General features: G+C 43.8%; 1 protein-coding gene across 1 annotated transcript in view; it reads left to right on the forward strand.

Moving 5' to 3' along the window:
* The window catches only part of DMC1 (DNA meiotic recombinase 1), a 375,853-nt gene that overhangs the window by 154,774 nt on the left and 207,913 nt on the right, over positions 1-13,166 (forward strand). The window contains exon 8 of the mRNA XM_073591924.1: positions 6,916-6,988. Within this exon, the coding sequence (XP_073448025.1) occupies positions 6,916-6,988 (73 nt within the window). The remainder of the gene's footprint in view (positions 1-6,915; positions 6,989-13,166) is intronic.

Genomic DNA, 13,166 nt, shown 5'->3' on the forward strand with positions numbered 1-13,166 from the left:
TCTTTTCTCCTCCTTTCTTCTCTCTTTCACTGCTTGTGGAATTTTTTTTTTTTTATGTTCCCAACTATTTTGGTTTTTGGGATATCTCCGAATTAGGGGAACAGGCGGTTCAACCAGACTTATAACTACGAAGAAGTAGTGATACATGCCAATCATCTATATCCATTTTCAGATGGTTTCTATCAGTGTATGTTAAGCATAAGCATTGAGCAACTAGTAATATCAATGTAATTATTAATAAATAGGTCATGTATCCACCGTGAACATCAAATAGGATGTTGAACACTGTAACATGTTCTCTATATTGATTCTCTGTTCTTATTTTTATTTTTTCTTTGTTTATGGAAAAATAATAAAATTTATATTTGAAAAAAAAAATTCTTTTCTTGTGCTACACCGACACAAGGTTGTTTTGAGGCCCAGGACCACTTTTCTAGTTCAATCTTATTTTATTAAGAAAGGAGAGGTATACAATACACGAGTTTATCGTACATTAACACATAGATAGAAACATACATTTCAATTTTGCTACCATAACGTCACATTGTATAGAGAATTTGTTAGCTTCAACGGAATTAATTTAGTATATAAGCCTGTGTAGCCATAGCATCCATTATGACATATTGAGGGTCGGTGAGCACCACTATCCACTCAACGAGCGGTGTCCACCTATTGTAAACATGCTAAGGCTTTTGTTATTGTGCTAAACTCAATTTCTCGTAGGGGGGAACTCTATGTGGGTCACAGGGTTCCCGTCAAGACTAGAGATTATGGTTTTGGGTGTTCGTGTATCATTGCATCATGTTAAAGAGAGGAGGGGGAATGATGGTGGAAATAGAGGGGTCAATGCAGTAGGGCAAGTAGATATTGAGAAGGAGACATTCCACTTAGGTCAGACAGATGTGATGTTAGGGTCCCCTGCTGCCCATGGGATAAATTCCGAGGAGTATCGAAACATAGACCATTAGGTCCAGGTATTGGAGAATTGCTCCTCTTTACCCGATTCCTGCGCCAACATTCGTTCCAAGCTATTGATTCGGTCCACTTCAATTGCCCATTCCCCCAGGGAAGGCATGTCCGTCAACCTCCAGTGTCTGGGCAGAACTGTTCTAGCTGTGGCCAGAAAGTGGCACAGAACATCTTTTTTGACTGATTTGAGTGGTCCAGGGAGATAGCAGAACTACCACAGGAGAGGGTGTAAGCGAGGTTGCCATGAGTCTTGCCAGAACCTCCGCACAGGGGGGCATTCCCACCAAATGTGGAGTAAAGTTCCTTTTGGCTGACAGGTAACGCCAGCAGGTATCCCGGAGCACCGGGTTTATCCAGTGTAAAGTCGAGGGGCATCTGTACCAGCGGGTCAACAACTTGAAACCTTTTTCTTGAGCTTTGAAGGCTAAGGATATTTTGTGAGTCAGAATGAAGCACTTCTGCCAGTCAACAGGTGAAATGGAGTGGCCCAAGTCTTCCTTCCAGGCCTGTGTGTATGGGGGAGGTCGGGATTAGAAACCATATGTATGAGAGAGTAGAGTTTAGAGACCACATGTGTGGGGGGTTCGGCCTGAAGCAGCATGTTCCCCAATTCCGTTAAATCAGTAAGTATATCAGGCAAGGATGGGAAGGTACGAATGTAGGATATCACTTGTTGCCTCTGCAGCCAATGCATCGAGGTATAGGGGGATGGGCCGGAGGGACCGTCTTTCATCAGAGAAGAGTCTGAACGAAGGACTTGGGCAAGTCATCTGTGGTCCTCCTTTCTCCAAGGTCCAAAACTATCCCCCTGGTGGAAAAGCCTGAGTCCCAAACAGAGGCGTCATGGGTCCCTTTAGTGGGGATAAGGTTTTGGAGGAATTCATTTGGGTCCATATTTGTATAGTTTGTCAGGTGAGGTCGCCAAGGGGTAACCCCCCCTTCAGGAATTCAGCAGGTGTCCATGGCAAAGCACAGACATCTATTGGATTGAGATGGCTTTCTATTTGTACCCATAATTTGGTGGAGGGATGGTGGAACCAGTCAAGTATTCACGTAAGTACTGCTGCTCTATAGTATATAGAGGCATCTGGAGCTCCAGCTCCACCCCGAATCTTGGGGAGCGATAGTTTCACAGCGTATCCGAGGTCGAGCCCCCCTCCAGATAAAAGAGCTTCCTAAAGAACGAGGAGGGTATGGAAATAGGAATTATCTGGAACAAATAAAGAAACCGAGGGAGAATGTCCATTTTTAGAGCATTCACCCTGCCTAGCCATTATAGGCGTTTCTTTGTATAGTTTGAGAGATCCGTCTTGGTTCTAAGCAGGAGGGGAGCGAAGTTCATGGAAAACAATTGGGACCCTTCTGTGGGTATTTGGATTCTGAGGTAATGAATGAAAGTGGAACCTGTTTTAAAGGGAAACTTGGCAGAGGACTTTCTGAGACAGCGAGATATTCAGGATTTCTGACTTAGAGTATTTCACTTTAAAGTTGCTCAGCTTCCCAAACCTCGTGAATTCTTCCATTTTATGTGGTAAGGGTAGATGGGGTTGGGTCACAAACATTAAAAAGTCATCTGCAAAGAGAGCCTGTTTGGAATGAGTGGGTCCTAATGATACCCCTGAGATGTTGGGATTATTGCGCAAAGAAATTGCCAAGTGTTCCATGACAAGGACATGGAGGAGGGGAGATGGAGGACAGCCTTGTCGTGCCCCATTGTGGATAGAAAATGTGGGGGACAATGAGCCATTCACCCGAATTCTAGCAGGAGGAGAGGAGTATAGAGACATAATTCGGGATAGCATATTGGGGCCCAGACCTATCTGCACCGGAGACATTTGGAGAGATTGCCAGTCGACCCGGTCGAACGCTTTTTCCGCATCGACCGTCAAAAGGCATAGAGGGACATCATGGGTACTAGCATAGTCAGTAAGAAGCAGTGTTTTCAAGGTGTTATCCCTTTCCTTGCGACCACTGACAAATTCCACCTGATCCAGGTGTATGAGGCGGGGGAGCAGCGGCTGCAATCTATTGGCTAGAATTTAAGCATATATTTTTAAGTCCAATCCAATTAACCAAATGGGTCTATAATTAGCGCACAAAGTTGGGTCCTTATCTGGTTTTGGGATAATGGCAATGTGGGCTTCAAACGTTTGTGGGAGAAATGCTGAGCCTTCTGATAGGGAGTTGAACACCTTAGCTAAGAAGAGGGCCAGTAGTGGAGCAAATGTTTTGTAGAATTTAGACGTGAAATCATCGGGATCTGGGCTTTTACCGGATGGGGTGGCCGCTATCGCTCCTACGACCTCGTCTGCTGAGGACCTCTTCTGTTCATAAAGGACAGTCTGCTTCTTGTTCCACTTTGACTAGGTGAATTTATCATGCTGCCTTTGGTTGTAAGGTTCTTCAAATGGTTCTGTAGACTCCCTTGTTTCCCAATAGGTTTTTCCTTGTGGACCTGTTAGCCTTTCATTTGCGGTTGCCCACCCTTCAGTCGGACTACTTTTGGATGTCCCAGTGTTTCAGAATATTATCCTGTGTCTCGTAATGCATGACTAAGAAAATAGGTTTTTTGTCTATACGTGCAAAATCTTTTTTAGGAGTAAATCACAGGACTCCAATACTTATCTTCCGTTCTCATGATTTACTCCTGTCATTGCTTGCTACTAAACTGAGGCAATAAACTTAGACATGCTGGGAGTGGGAGAGATTATATTAAGCTGTCCTTACAACTTTGCTTTGCCAGTGTTCAATTCTCCTGAAGGTGGCAGTATAACTCAGTGTTTCATAATACTATCCTGTGTCCTTTAAAGCGGAGCTCAACCCAAAAAGGGAAGTTCCGCTTTAAGGCCTCCTCCCCGACTCCTGTTTATGAAACTGAGCTTTTGGGGAGGAGGGGGATGTCAGGTTCCCGCTCCCACTTTCGTTACGGTCGCCTTAGGCAATTGGAAGCGGAAGTTTTGCTTCCTGAGGGTAACCAGTCACAGAGCGCAGCGCCGCAGTGGGCACCCACCCGCCTGTGAAGGCTCAAGCTGTCACAGCCGGGTGCCCATAGTGAAGATGCTGGTGCCGCCGAGGGAGGACACAGGGTGAAAACGGCTGGGGTGAGTGCACCCCTGGATCGTGGGACAGGTGAGTGGCTGTTTATTAAAAGTCAACAGTTACGCTTTTTGTAACTGCTGACTTTTCTTTTTTCTTTTAATCAAGAATAAGTTTTATTAAGAAGTCAAGATCGAGAAACAGCATTACAGAATTCAGACAGTCTGTTACATGCAACAATGAAACATATGCCCTTGCCCTTAATACAACAAATAGTCAATTGTCCAAGGGGCCAACACATATGAAGTAGCATAAAACATACAAGGCATTGATCTTGCACCCGAAGAAACTGACATAGTTATGCACAAGAGGGTTACCACAACAATCTATACAGAACTAGTTTTACCGAGGGTAGCACAGGGGTACCCAGCCATGGGTCCCATAGGCTATTAAACGTGAGCGGACTCCCTCTGTGTTAGTAAATGTACTTTTCCAACCACAAGGTATTACCCATCTGCGGGATCCTTTCTTTAAGTGTAGGGGGTTCAACCGTCTTCCAGTGCCTGAGTATAAGTAAGTGGGTCTGAAAGAGGGCTCTGGCTATGGCCAGTTTAGAATGGTCCTCAATTATAAACTCATCTAGGATACCTAATATACAGTTTTTCGGGTCAGCAGGGACTGTAACTTGGAACACCTTATTAATGGTGGATAATACCCCAGAGCAGTATAGATGGAGTTTTGGACATCGCCATAGCAGATGGATTAAATCACCGTGGTCTCTGGAACACCTGGTGCACATAGTCATCCCTCACCCCTATTCTACACAACCGAGCAGACGTTAAGTGCACTCACAGGACTATATAGAGCTGAGACAATCGCTGTGTTACTTTAAGATTGCATTCTTGCACTGCCTGCATAGCCTCCTCCCATTGTTCGTTCTCAAACATACCTACATCTCTTCCCCATTTACTTATAGCTGCAGAAAGGAAACCTCATAGAAAATAGAGGAAAGCTTCACGTAGCAATTGGAGATAAACCCTTTGAGTTGGGAGACCTCACCCATATAGTTAAATATAGGGGTTCGGGGATTGTAATCACAGTTCCCCCTCAGATTGTGCACTAATAGCATGTCACAGCGGCAGATAGTAAAAACACATAGATTGTGGTAAATGGAATTTGTGTTGTAAATCAGAGAAAGAGGATAATTTTCCATTGCTAAAGATATATTGCTTTCAGACGAACAATCCCTTGTTTCTTCCACCTGGGTCCACTGTCCATTGGAAGCAGTTCAGGATAATATTTGTTGTCCCAAATGGGACTGTAGTTAGTGAAGCCAGTAACATTTTGCAATTGTCTGGTCTTGTTCCATATCTTTCGCATAAGGAAAAACATGGGAAATCGCTTATTAGATTTGGAGTATGCCAATGCCTCTAGCCCCATAGCCCCATCACTAATCCCAGTCACATGACCCAGTAAGAAGTTAGTGGAATCCTCACTCCCCTCCACCCCCACCCGATCCATCGGCAGAACTCGAGCACTGTGTTGTAACTGAGCTGCTAGATAATATAACCATGGGTTGGGCAAGGCCGGTCCCCCCGCATCTTTGGGCTTCTGAAGTTGTTCCAGTTTAACTCGCGGAGCTCTGGTTAACCACAAGAAGGATTGAAATATTGAATTAAAGGAGAAGTCCAGCCTGAGCTTTTTAGGCTGGGCTTCTCCTATGGGTCACAGGAGTGCAAATCGTTTTGCACTCCTGTGACTCGTTTTCAGCGGAGATCGGTCTGAAGTCCGCTCTCCGCCAACGTCACTGGAATCAGTCCAGGCAGCGCGTCATCCCGACTTAGGAAGTCTGGATCTGTCAAGTCTGGACTGGACTGATGGCAGTCTCAGCCTCTCAGCGAGCTGATGAGACAGTCGCTCCCCGCCCCTCCACAGCTCAGCGCTCTAGTGAGCGTGGAGGAGCAGAGCAGGAGAGATGCTGACTGACAGTAAGGAGCTCTCTGCTCGGGGAGGTGAGAGAACCGAGCCATGGGCGGTGTTCGATGGCTCGGTTCCCAGTAAAGAGGCGGCGGGGGACAGTTACAGCATCAGTCTGATGTTACATCCACCTAGGTAAGTATAAATGTGCAAAAAAAAACCCATACTTCTCTTTTAATAATGTGAAACAATTTTAAGGGGATTACCATTGGAGCATTGTGTAGAACATAAAGAAGCTAGGGCATAAAAAACATCTTAATAAGGTTGACTTTCCCGACCACCAATAACTGGAGTTTGGACCATACCTTGGCTTTATCTCTAATGCGCCCTAGAAGAGGGGACAAGTTGAGGGAGACATATTCCAGGGGTTTAGGAGTGACATAAATGCCTAAGTATTTAAAAGAGATAGACACTGGAATGTTTTGCAAGGTAGTTATCCTACTATCAGGAGTAGCATCCAATAACATAATAGAGGATTTAGTCCAATTAATAACTAATCCTGAGTAGGTTTCAAATGTAAAAATTGACTGACATTGCTTCTCTCAGAGATTCAGAGGTGTCTCCCAAAAGGAGCATGGTGCCATCCACATACAGCATAATTTTCTCCTGTAACCTTCCATATTGGAATCCACAGATACTGGAGTTTGAGCGGATGCTGATGGCGATAGCAAAGAGGAGGGGGGACAGAGGACACCCCTGTCGTGTGCCTCTGTACAAATGGAAGGGCTGTAAGACCCATCCCTCCTCTCTGATCGTCGCCACCGGGGCAGCTGCTGACTTAAACACAAAAATGACTGGAACACCGCTTTGATGTTCTCCAAGAAAAAGATTTTATAGGTAAAACAAAAATTGAATTTTTCTCAGTTTTGACTGCAGTTATCCTTTTGGTTTGATATTAATTTTTGTAACAGAACATATACCTGTTTCTTTTAGTAACTGCACAACTTTCTGGACAAAATGGATATTCTGGAGGAAAGGTGATATTTGTTGATACAGAAAACACATTGTATCCTTTCTAGCAAGGACATTAGATTTAGAAAATACATTCAGCTATATCAAGTTATGGAAGAAAAAGGAGGATGACTTTTGACGAGTGACAAAGCTTTGAAAGATAGAATACAGTGAGGGAAAAAAGTATTTGATCCCCTGCTGATTTTGTTCCATTTGCCCACTGACAAATCAATGATCAGTCTATAATTTTAATGGTAGGTTTATTTTAACAGAGAGAGACAGAATAACAACAAAAAAGGCAGAAAAAATCATTTTAAAAGAAGTTTTAAAATGATTTGCATTTTAATGAGTGAAATAAGTATTTGACCCCTTTGCAAAACATGACTTAGTACTTGGTGGCAAAACCCTTGTTGGCAATCAGAGGTCAGACGTTTCTTGTTTTTGGCTACCAGGTTTGCATACATCTCAGGAGGGATTTTGTCCCACTCCTCTTTGCAGATCCTCTCCAAGTCATTAAGGTTTCGAACCTTCAGCTCCCGCCACATATTTTATATGGGCTTAGTGGCTGGAGACTGGCTAGGTCACTCCAGGACCTTAATGTGCTTTTTCTTGAGCCACTCCTTTGTTGCCTTGGCCGTGTGTTTTGTGTCATTGTCATGCTGGAATACCCATCTACGACCCATTTTCAATGCCCTGGCTAAGGGAAGGAAGTTCTCACCCAAGATTTGATGGTACATGGCCCTGTCTGTAGTCCCTTTTGATGCAGTGAAATTGTCCTGTCCCCTTAGCAGAAAAACACCCCGAAAGCATAATGTTTCCACCTCCATGTTTGACAGTGGGGATGGTGTTCTTGGGGTCATAGGTAGCATTCCTCCTCCTCCAAACACGGTGATTTGAGTTGATGCCAAAGAGCTTGATTTTGGTCTCATCTCATCACCCAGTTCTCCTATGAATCATTCAGATGTTCATTAGCAAACCTTAGACTGGCCTGTACATCTGCTTTCTTGAGCAGGGGGACCTTGCGGGCGCTGCAGGATTTCAGTCCTTCACAGCGTAGTGTGTTACCAATTGTTTTCTTGGTGACTGGTCCCAGCTGCCTTGAGATCATTAACAAGATTCTCCCATGTAGTTCTGGGCTGATTCCTCACTGTTCTCATGATCATTGAAACGCCACAAGGTGAGATCTTGCATGGAGCCCCAGACCAGGGGCTTTGACAGCTGTTTTGTGTTGCTTCCATTTGCGAATAATCGCACCAACTCTTGTCATCCTCTCACCAAGCTGCTTGGCGGTGATCTTGTAGCCCATTCCAGCCTTGTGTAGGTCTACAATCTTGTCCCTGACATCCTTGAACAGCTCTTTGGTCTTGGCCATGGTGGAGAGATTAGAATCTGATTGCTTGCTTCTGTGGACAGGTATATTTTATACAGATAAGCTGAGATTAGGAGCACTCCCTTTAACTTCTTCCCACCCAGCCACTGCATATATACAACCGTGTGGGCGTTTCGTCCTTCTGAGTGGAAGTTCCTGAATGCCTTTCAGAAGGAGCGGGATTGCGCAGTTGCGCGATCCCGATGTGCTCATGTTCTCCAGACACGGCACATCTCCGATTGGCAGGAAGGCTCTGTGATTGGCCCTCCCGATCACATGATGGCTGTGTCTAATCACAGCCATCATGTAATGTAAATGAAGAGCCGTTGCCACGAGACCGGCTCTCCTTCTGTTCACACAGAGCCGGTCAGTGAGGAGAAGGAGAGCGAATCTATGCTGCAAGCTGGGGATCAGTGTGTATGAGCTGTTCTTTACAGCTATTTACACACTGATCACCCAGCTACTGTCCCCAAAACACTGTCCTGTTAGTGTCCCCACACAGTGAAAAACACCTGTCCCACATCTGTCCCAGTGATCATGTGCATATCTGTCTGTGATCATCTGCCACATCTATCCGTGATCATCTGTCCGTGATCATCTGCCACATCTGTCCGTGATCATCTGCGCACATCTGTTTATAATCATCTGCCACATCTGTCTGTGATCATCTGCCACATCTGTCTGTGATCATCTGGCACACATCTGTGCATGATCATCTGCCACATCTGTCCATGATCATCTGCGCACATCTGTCCTTGTTCATCTGCCACATCTGTCCCGGTGAACATCTGTGCACATCTGCTTGTGATAATCTGCCACATCTGTCCGTGATCATCTGCCGCATCTATCTGATCATCTGTGTACATCGGTCTGTGAGCATCTGCCACATTTGTTCGTGATCATCTGCGCACATCTGTCCGTGATCATCTACCACATCTGTCCGTGATAATCTGGTGCACATCTTTCCATGATCATCTGCCACATCTGTCCGTGGTCATCTGCCACATCTGCCCGTGATCATCTGCCAAATCTGAAGCAAAGATTATTGACTGTCTGGGTATTTATTGGCACCACATCCCTTTGTTTAGATATAAAGGCACAGATCAGAAAGAATGGGATTTTTAAGGTGCTTATGACACAGCCGAACAAAAGAAATATATAAAAATATCAAAATTTTATTAAGACAGACATCTTAAAATTCAACATACTACTGTGGAAAGCAGATCATACAGTACATAGGAAGATATGACTTAATACATCTCTACATGTTTCGCCATAGTTATGGCTTCTTCAGGAGAACTCAGTATCAGTCAACTGTATTTATGATCACTATAAAGAATAACATAGTTATTAGACTCAAATAGTACTCAATACATAAATCCAAACATAAACATATCACAATCTCAAATTTAATTGTCCTGGATGAGTGGAAAAAGGAGGGGACCAAACCCCAGTTCCAAATCCTCTGTAAATTTGATGATCTGAATACAAGACTCCAATCATATAGGACAGGGCCAACAAAGGATGAGAAAGAAAATCTAATTTCAAAATCGCCTCCTATAAGTCCATCTGTATGGAAGATGAAGTACATGCTAATAAACAATGGATCAGAAAGACCTATAGTTTATAACCAAGATGATTTCAATAGCTGCATACCTGTGGGTGGCAAGCGGCAGGTAAATCTTGTAGGTCTACAAAGATTTTATGTCCATTGGAATAAAGAAAAAATCCACCCAAAAACAAGGGGCCTAAATAGACCAAAAAAGGAATGTCTTATAGGTATATTGGCCATGGATATGCAGTTGTACATCAAAAGTCAACTAAATTGGATTGTACTTACATAGGTCAGTCCTTGAGTTTGCACTCCCTCTCTTGTCCTGGACCATGACAAATTTGTCACAATGGGCATGCTTAAAAGCCCCCTCCACCTCCGCCAATGGCACCGGCAGAGGCGCGGACGCCCAAATAGAGTCAGGTGCGCGTGCATTGGGTCGCACCGGATTAGACGTACGACGTCAACGACGTGTCAGATGTTGCGCCGGAATTGACGTGTAACGTCAACGATGTGTGATGTCTTGCACTGGACCGCGAAATTCAGTGCCAAGCGGGAAACAATGCCCTTAGAAGGGTGGGGCCAAAAGGCAACACACCAAGGCGAACAGGTGATTGGACGATAATTCATCAAAGCAACAGTCGTCACTAAGGAGTCCATATGCAAAAAGCACCAATTGACGCCACCCCTTAGCAATGCTAAATCGATTTTGCCTCTGAAGAATAAATTCTTCCAGTAAGGGCTAATAGGAATATATTGAATTTATATAGAATACAATTCAATTAAAGGAGCCTTGAGGTGGGTGAAAAAATCATCCTATATCTAAGGGAACTAGAAAAGGGAAAAGGAACTAGGGTGAGGTACACCTCTCCCCAGAAATCCAGGTAACATTTTTTTTACAAACGAGACAATTACAAAGAGATAAATGTAACAAAAGTAATACTTGAGAGAAATCTCAATTATAGTGGTCTATATCCCAGTAAAGAAACCAGAACACTATAGAAAGGGCTTGAAGCTGATGGATTCGTTCATCCCTGGATGACTAGTAGCTGACAGGGTATGAATCCATTTTGTCTCCCACTGGAGAAGAATTTTGTTTACATCTCCCCCTCTTTCATGTGTGGAAACATATTCCATAGCAAAGAATTTCATCTTTGACACTTGGAAAGAGTGGAATAAACCCATGTGCCTACTGATTGGGGTTTCCATTTTTTTCTTCATTACAAGGGAAACATGGTCTCTGATCCTCTGTAAAAAAAATGGTCTTTTGGTCTTTCCTACATAAAATGCTTTGCAATCGCATTCCATATAGTAGACCACTCCTACTGACTGGCAGGTTGCAAAGAACCTTGGTCTGTATTCCTCCCCTTTGGGGAGGGCTACAGACACTGAGTTCATAACAAATCTGCAATATCCACAAGTACCACAGGGTGCAGTACCCTTTAGCATACTCGCTCCTCCTTTGGTCTCAAACCAAAGTACCAACTGATCCTTCAGGGACTTAGACCTCCTGAAGGTAATCTGAGGGTATGGGCTCACATATTTTGACACCACCTCATCCGTGAGCAATAAATGCCAGTACTTTTGAATAATATTGAGAACCTTGCTGTGTTGACCTGCATACCGCGTTATTAACCTGACCTCTTGATCTCCCGATTTTTTTTTTTTTTTTTTTTAGAATGTATTAAATTCTTTATATTATTTGACTGTGCACTATGATAAGCTTTCTTTAGGCATGATCGACTGTATCCTCTGTTTAACCATTTCAATACCAGGCACTTAGACACCTTCCCGCCCAGGCCAATTTTCATCTTTCAGTGCTGTCACAATTTGAATAATAATTGCACGGCCATGCTACACTGTACTCAAACTATTTTTTTATCATTTTGTTCCCACAAATAGAGCTTTCTTTTGGTGGTATTTGATCACCTCTGCAGTTTTTATTTTTTGCGCAACAAATAAAAAAAGACAGAAAATTTAGAAAAAAAAACAAGTTTTTCTTTGTTTCTGTTAAAACCTTTTGTAAATAAGTACGTTTTCTTCTTCAATGACAGGCACTGATATGGCTGCACTGATGGGCACCGATGAGGTTGCACTGATGATGGGCACTGATAGGTGGCACTGATGGGCACTGATAGGTGGCACTGATGGGCACTGATAGGTGGCACTGGTATGCGGCACTGATGGGCACTCATAGGTGGCACCAATGGGCACTCATAGGCGGCACTGATGGGCACTCGTAGGTGGCATTGATGGGTATTTATGGGTGGCACTGATGGGTACTTATGGGTGGCACGGATGGGCACTGGGCACAGATGGGCACTGACAGTTGGCACCGATAGACACTGGGTGGCACTGATGCCCCTAGGTCATCTGCTATGGGCCGGGCGGGAAGTAGTTAATAAACGGGTCTGTAGAGCTTTAGCTTCTACTTCAAAGTTGTCATCACGACTACAGTTTCTTCTAAGCTTCAAATATTGTAGGGTATGCTTTGAACTACAGGTTTTGGATGGGAGCTGGTGGCATGGAGGATTGTATTTCCTGCCGAAGGTTTTCTATATAAAGAGGAACCTATACTTCCATCAGGGTTAACATAGATGGTGATGTCCAAGAAATTGATGTTTTATTTGGTCAGAGATCATGATAAATTTAAGGTTGTACTGGTTGACCTTTATTCTATCCATAGAGGAAAGAAGTTAATCTCTGGATCCTGTCCAGATGATTTGCTATGGAATATGTTCCCACACAAGAAAGAGGGGGAGATGTAGACAAAATTTTTCTCCAGTGGGAGACAAAATGGATTCATACCCTGTCAGCTACTAGTCATCCAGGGATGAACGAATCCATCAGCTTCAAGCCCTTTCTATAGTGTTCTGGTCCTTTACTAGGATATAGACCATTATAATTGAGATTTCTCTCAAGTATTACTTTTGTTACATTTGTCTCTTTGTAATTGTCTCGTTTGTAAAAAAATGTTACCTGAATTTGTGGGGAGAGGTGTTCCCTAGTTCCCTTTCCCCTTTTTTCTAGTTTCCTTGGATATAGGATGATTTTTTCACACACCTCAAGGCTCCTTTATTCTATATAAATTCAATATATTCCTATTACCCCCTATTGGAAGAATTTATTCATCAGAGGCAAAATCGATTTAGCATTGCTAAAATTATATTAGAAACAGGAGAGGTGAAATGAGATCAGGTGACCACACAGATGCCTAGGGTGTCATCATCGTGTGGTCTTTGGACTCCAGGGGGTGGCGCCAATTGGCGGTGCTTTTTTGCATATGGACCCCTTAGTGACGACTGTTGCTTG

This window comes from Aquarana catesbeiana, linkage group LG07 (genome assembly GCF_042186555.1).
Source record: "Aquarana catesbeiana isolate 2022-GZ linkage group LG07, ASM4218655v1, whole genome shotgun sequence".
In the NCBI taxonomy this organism is placed as follows: Eukaryota; Metazoa; Chordata; class Amphibia; order Anura; family Ranidae; genus Aquarana; species Aquarana catesbeiana.